The 18,694-nt window shown below is 41.4% G+C and overlaps 1 protein-coding gene across 2 annotated transcripts in view; it reads left to right on the forward strand.

Annotated features, from left to right (window-relative positions):
* Nucleotides 1-18,694, forward strand: part of otofa (otoferlin a) — a gene marked incomplete at both ends in the record, with an annotated part of 92,837 nt that overhangs the window by 49,492 nt on the left and 24,651 nt on the right. For both annotated transcript variants that reach the window (XM_079996979.1, XM_079996978.1), the window contains 10 exons: nt 3,181-3,254; nt 3,442-3,568; nt 3,926-3,980; nt 5,729-5,860; nt 6,813-6,875; nt 7,118-7,202; nt 7,544-7,703; nt 7,826-8,012; nt 8,511-8,697; nt 17,745-17,968. In XM_079996979.1, coding sequence (XP_079853105.1) covers nt 3,181-3,254; nt 3,442-3,568; nt 3,926-3,980; nt 5,729-5,860; nt 6,813-6,875; nt 7,118-7,202; nt 7,544-7,703; nt 7,826-8,012; nt 8,511-8,697; nt 17,745-17,968 — 1,294 coding nt within the window. The remainder of the gene's footprint in view (nt 1-3,180; nt 3,255-3,441; nt 3,569-3,925; nt 3,981-5,728; nt 5,861-6,812; nt 6,876-7,117; nt 7,203-7,543; nt 7,704-7,825; nt 8,013-8,510; nt 8,698-17,744; nt 17,969-18,694) is intronic.

An 18,694-nucleotide genomic window follows, 5' to 3' on the forward strand; every position in this document is an offset into this window, starting at 1 on the left:
TCCCAAAAATAGCACAAGGTGCATCTGTATATCACTGTACCTCGTCCCTATTTCTATGTTTGTTTTTTCAAGAGCAAATACTTTCCATAAATCATATTCTATTTTTCCGAATGATGTCTAATACAATCTTAGATTTTTCGGTTTTCAGTGTTTAAATGCCGATTTAAAAGCCCAGAATTTTTATTCTTATTTTGGACTTTGAATCTTTATGTTTTTTAATCCCTCACTCACTCACTCACTCGCTCACTCACTCACTCACTCACTCACTCACTCACTCATCCTACCATCAGGACAATTGAAAATTGGCTCCACTTTAAAAACAAAACTGAGAAGAATCACTGATGTCTTTAAAAATTCATCTCAGATGTGAGCTTGACGATGAGTGCTGAGGTTTTCTTTTGGCATTCCCACTTTGCTGCAGCAAAGGAGAGGATAAGCTTTTCAGAGGCAAAGACGGGTAAGAATAGAGATACTACTCCACTAGTTTGGTTCCTTCCCTTTTCTTTTTCTTCTAACAAGTACTGTTCCAGCGAAAGGGGCATCAGCTGCACTACTAGCAAAGCCCTGCCACAAGCTGCGTGTTCCATCCCCCTTACTCCACTGATGATAATATTGACTGTCTTCTGTAGTAGAATAATTGGGACTCGGGCTATTACTTTGCGCTGATCGCTTTTTTTCTATGGATCCCTCCACAGGGGAAGTAGTCTGGGTTTCTCTCCCCCCATCACATCTCTGTACCAGTATTTATCACCTCAGAGAAGGAACACAAGCCTCTCAAGAGCGGAGCGACGGCCATGTTCCCGCTGGTTTCCCGCTTTCTTTTGAAGTTTAGACTCCTCAGGCAGGTTGGAGATTGTGAGAGAGAGTGACGCTGATAATCCTTTGGTGTTGACTCTGCTGTGGGTGAAAGAGAGGAAGACTTTTCTGTGTTTAGGCAAGGAACTGCGAGGGGGGAACTCTTTAGGGTTTAGGAAAAAGCTCCTAAAAGCCATTAACGGCATTAACTGATTTCTCGTTCTAAGCCCAAACGCTTGTGTGCCCGTTTTACAGTACTTTCACTCTCTATTGTTAAATGATGGAGAAAGCAGCTGGCCAACTGTCCCTTCCAAGACTCTACCATTTTTTATGTTGACTACTGTTGTGCTCTCGTTAATTAATGTTTCATGGAAAACTCCCAATTTCTACAGATTCTCCTTTACGACTATTACTCACAAGCGAGAGTGGCTCCTCGCTTACTCGGAATGAGCTGCTGTTTTACGGCAGCGGCAGCGCTGAGAGCCACTGTTACACACAGTTACATACAACTTTCAAAGTGTAATATCTCAGAAATTCTTTAGTTAGGGTCAAATTTGAGTACATTTTTTAATTGAGATTAATCCCAATTAATTGCACAAACAACAAGTGATTAATCGTAATTCATTATGATTTACTTAAAAAATTCATTTTTCTGATCTACATCCACTCTTATAGGTGTTCTTACCACGCCTCTACCTGCTTGGTCATTACTAATGATTTACTGTGTGTAAATATAGTAGTCTATCTATATAGTCATCTGTTTCAAGGTATTCATCATAAAATATTGTGATATTTGATTATGTCAATATGGCCCAGCCCTAGTCTACCGTATGGACTCTTCTTGTCCTCTGTGAACCTTTAGTGGCTGCAGCTCCCTCCCCTCTGCTCCAACTTCATCTCCAACTGTCAAACCTCCGTCTCTCTCCCTCCACCTTGCTCCCTCCTCTTCACCCAACAGCGTTGTCACACGTACAACTCTTAGACCCCATCGAGCCTGCTCATCTCGCTGTACCCGTGATATCAGAAGAACATGGAACTTTAGCTGAGAAGGAATTTTGAAGGGGCACCTTTTTAAGGAGAGTGACCACTTCTCTCCTTGTGTGTCAGGTGTGGGACCAGTGGTGTTTTTTATGTGGTAGGTACGAAGCTAATTCCTCTTTTGGTAGCGAGAGTAAAAGAACATTACGCCGTTGGCTAAGCAATGGCCAAGGTTAAGATTTGGATTTGGTTCAATTTCTTCATTTTGTCTTCCTTGAATATGCACTTAATGAATGGTGAGCTCAAACCTTTTTTTGGGGGTCAACAGATATTTTCATTGGATTAACAAAAGTTAGAAAAACTTGTCAGCGATATGGAAATGTTTACGCTTGAATCTTTGCTTCATAGACGTGGGAAGTTGATGTTCAGCGAGGCTTAGCTTCCAGTATCTCGGGCCTTGATTGGAACAGAGGGAAGGAAAGCTTTTACTTTGAGTTGACAAGCAACTGCTTAGTCTCCGTTGACAGTAGTTTGTAACGCAAGCAAGATTCATTTCCCAAGTCTGTTTTGACGTCGCCAACAGCAATCACTCAGCCTCTGCTCCGCACTATCAAACAAAATCTAGGTCGCCATTTCTGTGAAGCGCCACTGCAGTATATCTTTCCATCTTAGTTTCCACGGAGAGAGTTCCACCGGAATAACGGGAGGAAGATCAAAGAAGAAATCGAACTCTGGCGCCTGCAGCCTCTCCGAAACGCATGAGAAGGAAAATAAGAAAAACCCTCCCATTCATTAATTTCCTCGAGGTGTATCCATATCCGCGCCAAATTGGACGGTCACGCTTGTTTTTAATTATTAAGGCCCCTCATTTGTCGTTCCGTGCAGTGACATCACCGTCCCTTTGTGGTTCTACTGATATGCGATCCAGATAATATCACTGTGAAGCCATTGGATACTCTTGTTTTGTGATTGAGGCTCTGGAACATTGTGGATGGTTTGGGGACCGAGAGGTGGAGGGGTTACCAGGGATTAATATAACTTGTTTGAGGATACTGGAGGCAATGAATGGCCCTGTTGGGTTATGAAGATGTATATGATTAATGGAGACAAAAACGGTGATGGTGTTGAGCCTCATAACTCATACTCATACTGTACATGTAGAGTATTAGGATTTCCTATCATTCAATTATTAAGTCTGTGATATGTTCCCTGGGCTGTTATAACACCATCATGATGCCTTACAACTATTCAAGAAGAAATCCAAGTGAATTTTTCTCTTTATGAGGAACGTGGGGTGTTGGAGCTGGTTGAGCCAAGATACTGATCAGCGGTCAATCATAATTTAGTCCCCCTTCATCACACCAGTCCTTTTGCTCTTCCTGTTCCTCTCTCCTTCATCGGTACCAGAGCTGGGAAAGGAGTGTTTTCGGCCATGAAGCTCGGCAAGATCAAGAGCTCCAAAGACGATCACAAGAAAGGAGGTAAATGGTGGAACCTACTGGGGAAAGAAACATAATAACTGTAATTCCCAGTGTGGCTCAGAATTGAAACACCATTCATTTGGTGCTTGGAAATTGGCAAATTTAAACATTTTAACCCAATAATGGCAAAAGTCCTGTGAAGTTCTAACCAGAATGACCTGCTCCATGTGAATGTTTGATAATGTAGATGAGCCGGCGATCTTGGAGATGGAGGACTTGGATAGGAAGGCCATCCGTCTGGCAGGAACCCTGGACCCGGACACCATTTCCCTGGCGTCCGTCACCGCAGTCACCACCAACGTCTCCAATAAGAGGTCGATCTACGTATAGGAAGATGTGAATTGTCTTGTATATGAATTGTCTTTCTCTCTCAAATACACACGCATATGCACACCCCAAAAAATTCCCAGAAATGTAATCATTCAAATTAACATAGATTTTATAGTATTTTCCATGATTCAGACAAAATCTATCTATACAAACTGAAGCATAAAGTCAAACCTCGGTCTATTACATGAAATAAACAGAAGTGTGCGTCTCGAACTTGAAATGCTATAAACAGGTGTACATTTACATATATGTTGACTCATAGAAAAGTTATTTTCCTCAAAGGCTAAACTGTATTCTGCTGCTGAAGTGGACCACACTGCGCTGTATTCCAATTCCTCTAGGTCAAAACCAGATATCAAGATGGAGCCCAGCTCTGGGAGACCAGTGGATTATCAGGTCGGTGTGTGTGTGTGTATGTGTGTGTGTGTGTGTCTGTGTGTGTGTGTGTGTGTGTGTGTGTGTGTGTGTGTGTGTGTGTGTGTGTGTGTGTGTGTGTGTGTTTTCAGTGTTCTATACATGAACAAAGGCATGCAGATATGCTGCAATATGATGTCCATGTCTTTCTATGTCTTTCTATCTCTCTTGACCCATATCGTGAAAACCCACTCAGCACCGTGCATCAGAGATATGGGACTTTGTCTGTATTTTTAAGCCAATTTCAAATGTTTCTGATATAAATAAGAATAACACTTTATAGCATGTGTTTTTCATCTATTTTACTAGGTAAACATGTTAGATGTATGTATGTAGAAATGTAGATGATGTTGTGGTTACTATTTAATGTGTCACATTTACTAATGACGTATGGACAGATATCTCTCCAGATATCTGTTTGTTTCTTCAGCTATGTATGTGTATGTAGGTGTAACTATTTTTTTGTAAACAAAGAGTACATCTCATAAAAATTAGTTAATTATCTGGCCCCGTCGGACACTTACTGTTGCACATTATTGAAGCCACATTTCACTGCACCACTCCGCCCACAGTTTTCGAGCCACATACAGGCAAAATATATCAATACAACCTCTTGTGTGCTATACCTTAGTACAAGTTTTCGCCTTGTGGTTTACAAAATATTCAAATTTTTGTGCCAACTTTTGGCCCATGAGTGCGGCAAAGAAATCCAGTCGTCATGGATACATCATAATACAGTTTGTAAATATATTAGGGGAATTCCCCACATAGCCCTGCACATACAGTACATACATACATAGCTATGCACACACACACAGAGTTAGCCCAAACACACACACGCACGCACGCACGCACGCACGCACGCACGCACACACACACACACACACACACACACACACACAGTGCCAGCGCACTTTTACACTTTCACCAGGAATTGTCTCATTATTTTAATTATTCAAATCAGCTTTGTAATGGTGACAATTCTTCAAAGGTTTGATCATTGTACTGTTTGTGGGACTGTGATACATAAAAAAGGCTCTTCTGAAGACAACATACTAATGCAAGATAGATTATTCATTGTTGACATAGGGTTGCCTCAGACTGGAGCTTATTGTTTTCATTTAGTTAGTGTTGGTTTGGAAGGAGAGGTGCTAGTATTGAGAAATCAAAAGATGTGGGATTGCTATTAGCGGTTGCATCGCTGGAAGAAATTAGTGTCGCGCTCCAACTCTGGAATGCAGCTTCAGCCCTGTCTGCCACGGCAGACAGCAGCCGACATCACTTTGTTTGGCTGAGGCGTAGCAGCAGATGTCTTGTTTTTCTGTTCCTTTTTTATTCCTCTGTATTTCTTTCCCCCCTCTGTCTTCCCCGACAGAGGGATAATTAAGCCATGGGAAACCGCTTGGCTCTTTAAACCTTTAGACTGTGTTTGTCTCACTGAGCGCTCTTTCATATGCCGGGTTCAATTTGAACTGGGGAGTTCTCACGGAAAATCACAAGCACCTGGGCCAGTAATGTGTCAGTGTAATGACTGCCTGGCGTGGGGATCAATAGGGGTTTCTCAGACTGAAATAAATACGTAATGATTTTCCTTCTTATTAGGGTAATGACTGGCTAGTTGCGTGACTAGTCATAACAGCGCACATAATATCTGGAATAATAACAGCTGGATTAGCAGCACTTTGTTTCACTTTACATAGTAAAATGTACTTCCTCATGTTCTCCATCAGATTAGCATCACAGTGATTGAGGCCAGACAGCTCGTGGGCCTCAACATGGACCCGGTGGTGTGTGTGGAGATTGGGGACGATAAGAAGTACACTTCTATGAAGGAGTCTACAAACTGCCCATATTACAATGAGGTAAGACTCATTCTTAGGTAATTCAACCCAAACTACACTACATCTTCATAAAACCTATCTTTATTATAAGTTACAAGACATAAGTGGGATAATATGCAGCCAGACAGCCATTCTTGCAAAATAACACCCTTTGTCAGGGATTATTTAGACCTTTCATTTTTCCTGTTGTACACATGACAGCACGGTGGCAACAGTGATGGCACTGTTGCGTCGCAGCAAGAAGGTCCTGGGTTCAAACCCTTCCCGTCCCAGGTCCTTTCTGTCTGGAATTTGTATGTTCTCGTGTTTGCGTGGGTTACCGCCAGGTGGACCGGTTACCTCCCACCAGCAAAAGACATGTGTGTTAGGGGTTAATACCCCTGCCGGTGCCCCTGACCAAGGCACTGGCAAGAAGAGCTGGAGTTGGTCCCTGGGCACTGCACTGTGGCTGCACACTGCTCCTAAGGTGTTGAGGATGTATGCGAGTGCTGAGAAATGACAAGTAAAGAAATCTTAATGACTTGACCTTTTGCCTAATGAGCTTTTTCCCAGCTTCGGTGCTTCCCTGATAACGTGTGGTATTCTCAACTTTGATGGAACAAATTCTACGGAGTAAATGTTGAAATGGCAAGCTCTTCCGAAGGAGTAATGCATTACTCATGTGAAAAGAAAAACCATGACAAGACATATTATATCCTGAAAATGAGAGAATCAAAAATGAAATTATCGGAGACTCTCTGCCTTCTGATTTTCATTTCTGCCCTGTGAAGATGTCCTTTGCATATCTTCCTTACATCATCTCTTCTAATGCAGAACTCAAAGAGCCCTAATCAAGGATTAACTGTGCTGTGCTCACAGAACATCCACGTGATAGTAAAGGTGCAACATACAAAGTTTAGATGAGACGAAGTGCTGAGTAATAGATAATTCTGCACTACATAACAAATTGCCTCATATTTCCTTCCCGCTGTAGTACTTTGTGTTTGACTTCCACGTCCCGCCGGACGTGATGTTCGACAAGATCATCAAACTCTCGGTAAGTATATTCCAAGCAAACTCACCAAAGTGCAGATAAACAAGAAGTGCACTGAAAGTAAGAGTTATTCAGCTTATTTGGGGATATCACAGCCGTTATAACTGACCTTCTGCTTCTAAAAGCATGAATCCAAAAATCCTCCCAAAACTCCCCCTCTCGGAACAAAGCCGTTCCCATGACAACAGTGCGCCTCTAAGCTTATACACAATGCTCATAATTCATCCTTTGCTCTTTCTGACTAGGTGATTCACTCTAAGAATCTTCTGCGGAGTGGAACCTTGGTTGGCACTTTCAAACTGGATGTTGGGACTGTTTACTCACAACCTGGTAAATTCAGAAGCTTCAACTTTATTCTAAATCGGTTCTTATTTATACATCCACACATTGGGCCAAAAATGAAAGGGTTTCCATGTGAATAGTTAGCCTTTTCATTATTGTTTAATCCTCACAGCACCAATTGTGTGATATACTAAACAGATTGAAAACAAACATATCAGTATCAAGCATTACGAACAAAACTGGATGATTCAAAACTGGATGGATGGTTGATTGGCATAGTTTGGGTAAATAAGATATTTTGGGATTATGATCCAAAAAGAGATGCTTCCTTGATTGTTCCATTGTTCCTTCGCTTTTGATTGATTAGTTGATCGTGTCACCCCTCGCAGAGCACCAGTTCTACCACAAGTGGGCCATGCTGTCGGACCCCGATGACATCACTGCCGGCTGCAAAGGATACATCAAGTGTGACATTGCTGTGGTTGGGAAGGGCGACAACATCAAGACCCCGCACAAGGCCAACGAGACCGACGAGGACGATATCGAGGGGTAAGGAACTACAATGGTAATAAATATTTTTTCACAATCATCTACCTCTAGTGATTTACCATTTTTTTCCAGAAGATTACATTTGTTTTAGTAGAGAGTTATTATTCTGGCATCTTCTCCAGGAACCTCCTGCTCCCGGAGGGCATCCCCGCAGAGAGACAGTGGGCCAGGTTCTATGTGAAGATCTACCGGGCCGAGGGCCTCCCCAAAATGAACACCAGCATTATGGCCAACGTGAAGAAAGCCTTCATCGGGGAGAACAGAGACCTGGTGGACCCCTACGTTCAAGTGCAGTTTGCTGGGCAGAAGGTTTGCTCCCTCCCAGGTCCCTTAACATTGAACGAGTTCTATTATTTTAGTACAGCATGCACTTCATCTGTGAACTGGAGGGTTTTGCAGAATATAACATCTTACTCAAAAAGGAACATACTGTCCCTTGAGGGAGGTTCTTTCCCAGTAAGTAAAATTACTAAAGAGAAGATGAGAAAACCGTTCATGCATAGTAATTATTTTAAGTCAGAGTGGCAATTTAATCCTTTTTTGTGAAATTATTTTTTTCAAACATACAATGAATGGCTTACAAGAACAGCAGAGCATAGTTTAACATACCTTTGAATATTAATGGAGAATCATAGTATAATAGCATAGTATAGTATTGTATAATAGTATAGTGCAATAATTTATGATACTATAGTGTAGTAAATTGAACAATTTCGGCTGGTAAAGGTATTGTCAATGTCATCCTAAATCTATAATCTCCTGTTACATTGCACCAGAGTGATTTAAGGCAGCGTTATCTCCCTCCAGGGGAAGACCTCGGTCCAGAAGAGCAGCTATGAACCCATCTGGAATGAGCAGATCATCTTCACTGAGATGTTTCCCCCGCTCTGCAAACGCATGAAGGTCCAGATCAGAGACTCGGATAAGGTCAATGACGTTGCCATCGGAACCCACTTTGTCGACCTGCGCAAGATATCCAATGATGGCGACAAAGGTGGGATTAAAAACAAATTAATAAAACCGACACACTGGTTGATAGCGGTGTAGCTTATTGGCAGTGATAAGCTTTTTGTACACTAATTAGTGACTACTGTATTTACAGTTATTATGTAGTAATTAGTGGCGCGCCATTGTCAGTTGTTTTTATTGAGCCTTCAAAGCCAGATGACCTGTGTGACCTTTTAATGAGGCTATAAAGTCATTCAGTTGATGCTATCATTCAAAAGGATGTGCAATGAATGGACACGTCAATATAAATGCAATTGGAGTGGATTACTCATGGATCATATTTTACCGCAATGCCATATGTTGAGCAAATTAGTAAGAAAAAGATAAAAGATGACACAATAATATTACAAATATCAAATCTTGCCTCCCCCGAGGAAGTGGGTGTTTCCTATTGAGAAGTATTCTGCTCAGACATGAAGAATTAATGATGACCACAAAATAGATTTAATAATATATAAATATAATAATAAAATAGGTTTAATAATATGGCAGGGTTCAAGCCTCAATCGCTGGCAAGCAGAGACAAGGGACTGACCCTGAACAAAGGGAACAGTATAGTTACATAGTTAGTTACAGTATAGTCACTTATATAGCCTTGAGAAACCAATATCTCTAATATCGTTGTTCGAGTTCCATACATTGGACCAAAACACATTTGGAACCTATAACCCATCGCTTTGGACTAGAGACCTTTCATAACAAGCCAAGACTTTCTGGCTCCTTCCTGACTGATATAAAAACACACATAGGAATATTGGAATTTGAAAAACCTCTATACAGCCTCCCTTTTTTTATTTTTTAAAACAGGGACACAATTGAAAAAAGGTTTATTTCATATTGATATCACTCTGCTACCCAGAACCCGACTGGTCCTCCCCCTCCTCTTCTAAGTGCAGTAGGATTGGACGGATTTACTATTAAATCTCTGATTAACGATCGACGATGGAGTCCATCGTTCGTGACTGAAACATCCGAGCATTGAAATGGTGTAAGTGCAGTTTACCGTGTTCTGAAACTGAAGTGGAGAGGGAGAGAGGAGTGGGAGAGGGAGTGTGGGGGGGGGCCGGAGGCTCTGTCGAGCAACCACTGGCGATCTCACTTCCCCGCTCGACAGTCACGTGCAGAGACTTTGAGGGGCAGATGCCAAAAAATGTATTAATAAATTAAGGTATATGGACCCCCAGCTCTGGTTCTAGGCATTTTGCCACTCTGGGCAAATGTAGCAGCACAGCGGAGATGCTGTGTGCACATTGCAGGTGCGCTGAGGTGCGAGGTAAATGAGGTGTTCCTCATGAATATATCTTGCCCAGACAATACGATACCTCAATATCAATTCATGCTTAAAAAAAACACGCCTGATAAAAAGGGCATCGTGGAGTCCATGCAGGTGCTCGGGCACCACCCACACGTACCTGCCGTTAAATATGCAAATCTTGTGATAAAATAGAGAAATATATGATATAATCTCATAGAAACAAGAGTTAGCAACTTAGTTTCTTACTTGTATGGAAAAGGAAAAATGGAAACCTAACTCAGAGAACTGGAGTATACTTTTTTTGTTTCTCCTTCAGGCAGTGGTCTTTTTATTTGAGATCTATTTATTTTAGTTTGTTTCCTACATGTATGAAACATTTTTTCTTTAAACACAACTGAAATTTGCCACATTACATTACGTTCTATATGTGTGAAGCCCCCAGCGTGCATGCACGCACCCCCCCGTGCACCTCCACGCACATGTACCCCCCTGATAAAATCGTATATCGTGCGTTCGGTAATTGGAATTTTGCACAATCGGCCAAGCCTAAAGTTCAGCAAGTTTGGTTTGTTTCTTCACCAACCGAGTACCTTTCACCGAGTACCTGTTGGTACCCGACCGGCCATTTTCCCAGAGCTTCACCATACTGTGGACGAGAGGGCCAAGATGGATAGGCGTGTCCTGCGGTATGCAGAAACCGTGGTTCCTTAGTTCACTGGAACCAGAAGTAGATTGCAATTAGTTTTATACTGTCCATGATATTCCTCCCGTTAACAGTCAATCCACATGGTCATTGGAAGCTACAGAAGAGTCTGATGATGAGATCGATGTAGAATCAGAACTCTCTCATTCCGGCTCGGCACAGATAGTAAAATTCTTGACCAGGTTTTGAATCATGGTCATGTTAGCAGTAGAATACTGCAGACAGATCTCAAAATTAATTCACGAAAAATAGGAAAGCAACAACACAATATTAGGCGACTAGTAAAACAACAAGGATAGGACCAGCAACACTCAGGATCCATGCAATGGTAGGTTAACCACTAAAAAACCTAGAAATAGCTTCCCAAGTCTTTGAGTTCTGAGTACCTCCTGTTTCTTGTAGAGATTGTTAGTTCTAACAATCTCTTCCTCGATTTCTCTGAGGTTTTAATTGCAATAGTTATATTTCCAAGACCTTCTGATTCTGGTGGTAGACATGTGCAACATACCTCTCCGACAATAGCACATACCACAACTTGAGCAGCCCTCACAGCATCCAAGACTCTACAATTATCAATTGCAAATTGACGAATCAAGGATAGTTCACTACTAAGAGCTTGGAAACCCATGAGTTACATCATGGCAAGTAAGTATTCCAAAATATGGTCTTAAAAACGAATTGAGCACGTGTATAAATTTGATAATCACTCCATAATGCATGGTATCTGTTAGCCAAATCTACTGAGTCTGTATTTTTGAGATATGTGTAGCCAGTGACATCTGATGAGTCCCTCTTACACCGCATTGCGCTCGCATGAGTAGGAAGAAATTGCATCAGGTAACAACATGCATCAGGTAATTTAACGTACACAGACCACAAATTCCTCTGAACAATGTGGCAAGGATGGTCCATTTGTTTTTTCCCACAACACCAGTAAAGACCTGGAATGGATGTGGTTCCCAAGTTGGAAAATTGGGTGTACCGTATTTTCCGGACTATAAGGCGCACTTAAAAGCTTTTCATTTTCTCAAAAAAAGTGCGCCTTATAATCCGGTGCGCCTTATATATGGATTAATTCTGGTTGTGCTGACTGACCTCGAAGCGATTTTGTGTGGTACACGCCGCTCTGTCAACATGATTTAGTACGACTTTGGTAAACTACAAAGCCAGTGTGTAGTCAGGAGCGTCGCGGAGTAATACATACTGTGCTTCACCATAATATTTCAGTGTGTGTGTATAAGGACCCCAAAATGGCACATGTCAAGAGACACGCTTACGACGCGGACTTTAAACTCAAGGCTATCAGTCACGCAGTAGAACATGGGAATAGAGCAGCTGCGAGAGATTTCAACATTAATGAATCAATGGTACGGAAGTGGAGGAAGCAAGAAGATGACCTGCGCCAAGTAAAGAAGACCACACAGAGTTTCCGAGGGAACAAAGCGAGATGGCCACAGTTAGAGGACAAAATTGAAAGGTGGGTTATTGAACAGAGAGCAGCAGGTAGAAGCGTCTCTACAGTCTCTATTCGACTGAAGGCAACAGCACGGGACGTGAAAATCAATGACTCTCGAGGCGTTCCTTCTTGGTGCTTTCGTTTTATGAAAAGACGTAATCTCTCCATCCGCACACGGACTACCGTCTCGCAGCAACTGCCAAAAGATTAGGAATAAAAGCTGGCCACTTTCCGCGCATACTGCAAAAACAAGATCACTGAAAAGAAGATCCGGCCAGAGCGCATCACCAACATGGACGAGGTTCCCCTCACCTTTGATATCCCCGTGAACCGCACTGTGGAGAAAACAGGGTCCAGGAATCATCACTGAACTGCCAGGTAACAGCAACGACACTGACTCGGATAATGAGGAGAGGGATCCGGGCATGCTGGATGCCGTAATCGCCCAACTGTTAAACTCGGGCACTGAAGATGAAGAACTTGAGGGATTTGTGGATGAGGAATGAACTGAAAAAGTGAGTGTGTTGTGTTGTAATTTACATGTTATAACTGAAAAATTTTGAGAGTTATTGTGAATACGCTAACGTTTGATTTAGCAGTATCAGACTGTTTTTTTTACGTGTTACAACTGAACAAGGTTGGGAGTTATTGTGAATACGCTCATTAACGTTTGAACAATGTTGAGAGTTATTGTGAACACGTTTAATAAAGTTTGACTGACTGACTTATCTGACTGTTTTGTTTTGCTTAATGCGCCTTATAGTCCAGTGCGCTTTATATATGAAAAAAGATGGAAAATAGACCATTCATTGACAGTGCGCCCTAAGGTGCGGAAAATACGGTAATCTCCTACGTGATCATCAGGATGCAAAAAACCTATATGCTGAATTTCCTGGGGTTTCTGTCGTTGCCAATTCACATAAACATCAAGAACAGAGGCGGTATTTACTGTAGTTGAGAACCTGGAAAGACTGGTCGATAAGTCAGTGGGCAATGGAAAACATGTTTCTTGTAAAGTTGGGACATCCCATTAATGACGGATGTTTCCGGCACCTGAAACATACGTAGTGGCATGTATCTCCGGGAATGTCTACTCTGTTTGGTTACCTCTGAAATGTTGGAGTAAACCACATATTCGGTCATCTTATGAAGAAAACGATTAACCTTTTAAACAAGTTTTCTCGTTTTACCAATAAAAATATCTTGAGGCTGGATTACAGGTCTGACTTAGGATGTTGTTTGTGATTGGGCTCCTACAATAGGGTGAGTTTGAATAACGTGCTGGTAAACGAGCACACATGAGGAAGGTAAGCCTTCAGGTTACTTCAGCCTTTGAGTGGCGTAGTTATATAAGTAAATGATTGTGGAAGTAATGAGCATGCATAACAACAATTTTAAGTCAACCTTCAAACCTTGCTCTTTGATTGGTACCACAAATTCGATGTAAATGGACCAGGATCAGGCTCTAAACACAACTCAATTTCCTTGTAAATTAGATCATCGTCATTTTCCTTAACAGATACAATTGTGAGTTAGAATCATTAGACAATTGAGAAGGCCACTTAATTGGAGTCTGTACTTCTCCTTCCACTGCAACATACAGTATATTACTAGCTTCTCTACATGAATACAAACAAATCTTGTGTGTCGTCATGTATTGGATTTGAGAAATATGCAGAGAAAAGATCTACTACTGTATACCATTTGGAATCTGCTGGCAGCGCTGCTAAAATGGAATTAGTATCCGGTACTACTGGAGTTATGGGGAAAACTTCTATCTTGAGGAAAAGTCTTGTGTACAGTACGCAAATTGTTATTTATTGGTTCTAGGCTTTAGGATTAGGTTCATGGGAGTGTTATGTTGTGATCGTATTTTGGCAATCACACATTGTTGTAATAAACTTTGATAACTGGTGGAATTCCTTCCTCTATCTCTTTCGAAATTTGATATTGCTTCACAAATACTGGATATTTACCATAGTCAATTCAAGCTTAATAGGGTGGCATTTCCACTAATCCCATAAATCTGATGGTAGTGAAACTAATATGGAGGGAGGCTTCAATGCGACTTCTGTAACCTCCTTTTTATCAGTTTGTGGTTTGATATAATTTTGTAAATCCTTGATAAAACAAACGTGTTATATGTGTCGTATCCATAAGACCAGACAATGTAACTTTTATTTTGTTCTTTATTCTCTGGGGGTTTATGAAGATGTTGATAACAGGACTCCAATAGGGGACCAATATCTGTAAAATCGGTTCTTCGTGTGCACACAAAGGGTTCAATGTCATTAGAAATATATTTCCACAAAAGCAGAAGTCCATGTGGTGATAAATAAAAACATTGTGGAACTTCTTGCATTTCTGTCTGATCAATCCGCTTATCTGAAAAGGGTGGATTAACAGATTACATATTTACAATTTTAGCGGCTGCTGCAGCTTTGCCAATTTCTCAGTTCCATCCATTGTAAATAAATTATAAATAAAATCAACATTCTGCTAAATAGATGTAACCTTATGAGACACGCAAACGCTAATAGTGACTAGTTAATATGTTTTATTTACTGGAATATAAACACCATCAGGTCAGCATAGAATAGTTGCATTAGGTTTACTCAACAAATCACCCCCTAATAAAGACATTGAGACTGTAAAACTCACTATAAACTGATGTTGGAGTAATTTCTTCTAAATCAATTGGCTCTATTTGCGGGATGCCTCTAATACCGACGGACTGGACGGTTTTTGTACTCAAAGGACATTGTAAATCTTTTTGCCTTAAACATGAGATTGTTGCTCCTGTGTCTAGTAAAAAAGAAATCCTTTTCCCTGATACATATAGACTTAATAGTGGTATTTCTGAGGGTTTATTAGAAATATTTAATAGTGGAGTATTAATTAAGAATTTAGAATCACCATCCATGTCCCGCTTGTCGGTGTACCTTTTTCCTCCACAATAACACGGTTGGTCTGACCCCGAGGGTCGTAGAAGCTCCCTGTGGATTCATGGCAACTCTTAGCTGAGGAGAATGGGGGGTGGAGAGAAGTCCACTGTGGGCGGTGGTGGGGTGTACAGCTGTGTCTGAGAGCATCAGACCTTTCCTGTGACTTGACACTCATCATGCCGCCTTCTCATGCAATCTCTGGCCCAGTGTCCCTCCCTCAGGCAATAATAACATACATTTGCCCTCTGCGTCTGTGCCCCTCGACTGAAACCTCTTGCTGTTTGAGGAGGCCAGTGGAGGCCTTGTCTATATGCAGGGGGTCCGTTTTGCCTCGGGGCTCCATATCCTCAAACTATGCCTCGTTCTGGCTGAGGAACGGCTTGAAAAGCCCAGAATCTCCCCTCAATCTAAGGAACCCTTTGTACCACCTGTGTTTATGGCTTGTTTGTGACAAATAATTCAATCACATGCATCGGTCCACCAACATTCTGTTCAACAGCCTGGCTGTTTTCCACACTATTTTGTGTACTTGCAAAATTGGTCCATTTTTTAGTCTTGTTTTTCTTTCTTTCTGATTTTTTTATATTTCCTGGCCATTGTGCACTCATCATCTCCCATGCTTTAAATGCATATGTCACAATTTGGATTTGGGACTGCTGTGTTTTCAATAATATACCCAGGAATCCATTTTAGTGTTACCAAAGCTTCCTTCTCTGGGATACCAATTATCAGTCCATTCTACTAATTCAGTTAAACATGGTTCCACATAGTGGAATCCTATTTTATTCTGAATCCATTCCCTAGGAGTCATTTTGCTAACAGGTTCAATTGGAATATTTTCACACGAGGGTTGTTTTTAGTAATGCCTTGATACCTTTTCGTTCTCTCCTGGGCAGATCATGTTCAGATGTATTTTTAATACTTACAAGTTTGCATTTTGATAGCTTACTGGTTTGTGATCCTACTTGCTGGTTTGTGATCCTATGATTATGATAAGTCAATAACATGTACTTAAAATATAAAGATATATCAGTAAATTAATTACACATGGTATATACTGTACATAATAGTTTATTTAACAAATACATAAGTATTTGCAAAATAAACTAGTCTTGTGAGTCATTTTTTGTTTTGTCTTGGTGGTGGACTGCAATGTTGTTTCATCAAGCTGCTCGAGTCTTATGGTAGGATCACCGCCGGCTACAGGGGCTGCAGCATGAAGCTGAGCAGCTCTCCTCTCGTCCCTGTACGGCTTCAGCGCCGGCGATAGGGTTTCTGTGCCCTTGGCGTTTTTCAGGCGTTGTTGGCTCAAAATCGACTGACTCTTGTGGGTGGGCCAAACATTTCAAACCTTTCTCCTTTTCCATATTCAATATACATTATATGGAAAGATGGTGCTGTGTCTAGTTATTCTTTTATTTTAAAAAATGTATTAAAAGTGTGTAGTTTGTTTACTTGGAAAAATAAATATCCTCTTGAAAAAAATCACATAAATAATCTTGCCATCTGTCCCTAAATAAAGAATTGACCATGTTAAAAACATATATTATGACGTGTTCCTTATTTTATCAAGAGTTTAAGTGACGCTTTCATTTAAAAAACACAAGAACAATGCAGAGGTCTAAGCATCCATTTTCCAAGGACCAGCGCCGTTGATAGCGTATCTTCCTTCCTATCGGCTGCCACCCAGCGCTCTGCGCTGCTCATTTGTATAATGTTGAAACCTGCTCAACTTTCCTTGTCGGTGTGAAGCTGTCAGCTTGTCACCGGTCGTTGCTCCATCCCCTGCAGCCAGATGAAGCCGAGCACTGTTTGAAATGCATTGCAGCCTATTGCTTTGCAGCACCCCATTGCTGGCGGTGTGACCGTACAATCACGCTTTTGTCTTTTTTTATTTTATTGCACACTCGCAGTTTAATACAATCTTGTCTTGTTAATTTCATTCTTCATTTCTTTCCTATTTAATTCTTATTTTAAACCCAGACCTCATTTCTTTTCGTTAATACTTTTTATATATACGCAGGTTCACGTTTTGTATCCTCTTCGTTAGTATTATTTATTTTAGAGATGTCATCTGTTAATCAAACTAATATTAATGCTTCCTATGTTTTGAGAAAGCTTACTGTCAATATTGGACAAAATTTTATGTTCAGCACTGCAGTCCAACCGTGCAACACTCTAGTAATATTTCACCTTCTGTGTTCTGTATTCAATTTAATTTAGGTTCTTTATAGTGTGGACAGCCAGGCAAGCGGAAAAAACAAACATTGTAAAAATGGATATGAAATCTGCTTACCTTAGAAGCTTACCTTAGGTGCTTCCTGTTGAGAAGGATTCTGCTCAGACATGAAGAATTAATAATGACCACAGAATAGATTTTGTTATGCAGGTCTAATAATACTGCCGGGTTCAATCCTCTGGCAAGCAGAGACAGGGGACTGACCCTGAACAAAGGGGACAGCTCACATATATAGCCGTGAGTAAACAACATCTGTTTCTAATATCATTGTTCAAGTTCCATACATTGGACCAAAACACATCTGGAACCTATAGGCCATCGCTCGGGACTAGAGACCTCTCATAACAAGCCAAGACTTTCTGGCTCCTTCCCCACTCACACAAAAACACATAGCAATATTGTTATGTAAAAACCCCTCTATCACCCCCCCCATAGGGTTCCTGCCAACCATGGGCCCGGCTTGGGTCAACATGTATGGCTCCACCCGCCAGTACACCCTGATGGACGAGCACCAGGACCTGAATGAGGGACTCGGAGAGGGCGTGTCCTTCAGGGCCCGCCTCCTGGTCTCCGTTGCTGTGGAGATCCTGGACACCAGCTCCACAGAGATCATGAGCTCCACAGAGGTGCAAGTGGAGCCCGTGTCCAACATCTCAGAGGTGAGTTGGTCCATGGAACAGCTAGATCCAGAGCCTCAGAACACTCATCATTTGTTATTATGTGTACCTGATTGGCTGGATAGATCAATAAATAGATCACTGATATTGAAATCAACTCCAGCTACGATTATGGTAGGAAAAACCTGCCTGTATGGTTTAAGTATAGATCTGCATGCAATTATTAATGTTCAAATTGTCATTAAGGGAAACCCAACTGTGGCGTCAAGAAAGCTGAAGAGACAATTGACCAGCTATGAAAATACAAAAACAAAATTCCTTAGGGGGCTCCTGAGAGGAAAGCACCAAAAATAAGCATGTACAAAAGTATATAGGAGTGTGACATTGTTGGAAAGAGCAGCTGTTCCGCAGATTTGCTCGGCCTTCATGCTACCTGTTTAAAGTTGTAATGGAGATGTTTTTGAGGTGAATTCCTTGGTTTTTCCTAATCTTTCTCTTAATTTGTTAAGTCTTGTTTTTCCACAACACGATCCGCGGGAGCCCAAACCCGTTGTCCCCTTTGACCTCTCTCATTGAACAGTGTCCACGCCATAAACAGTCTGGTGCAAAACAGCGTGTTCATGTCTGTGTTAACGACTCACCGGGGATTTTAGAAGCATTAGAAGGGTTCACCTCGGCTGGTGCTCAAAAACATATTGCCCAATCGTAAACCTGGAAATATCACTTCCCTGAGACAGAGATGAGGGAGTTCATCCATGCTATAGCCTT

This window comes from Zeus faber (genome assembly GCF_960531495.2).
Source record: "Zeus faber genome assembly, chromosome: 2".
Classification (NCBI taxonomy): Eukaryota; Metazoa; Chordata; class Actinopteri; order Zeiformes; family Zeidae; genus Zeus; species Zeus faber.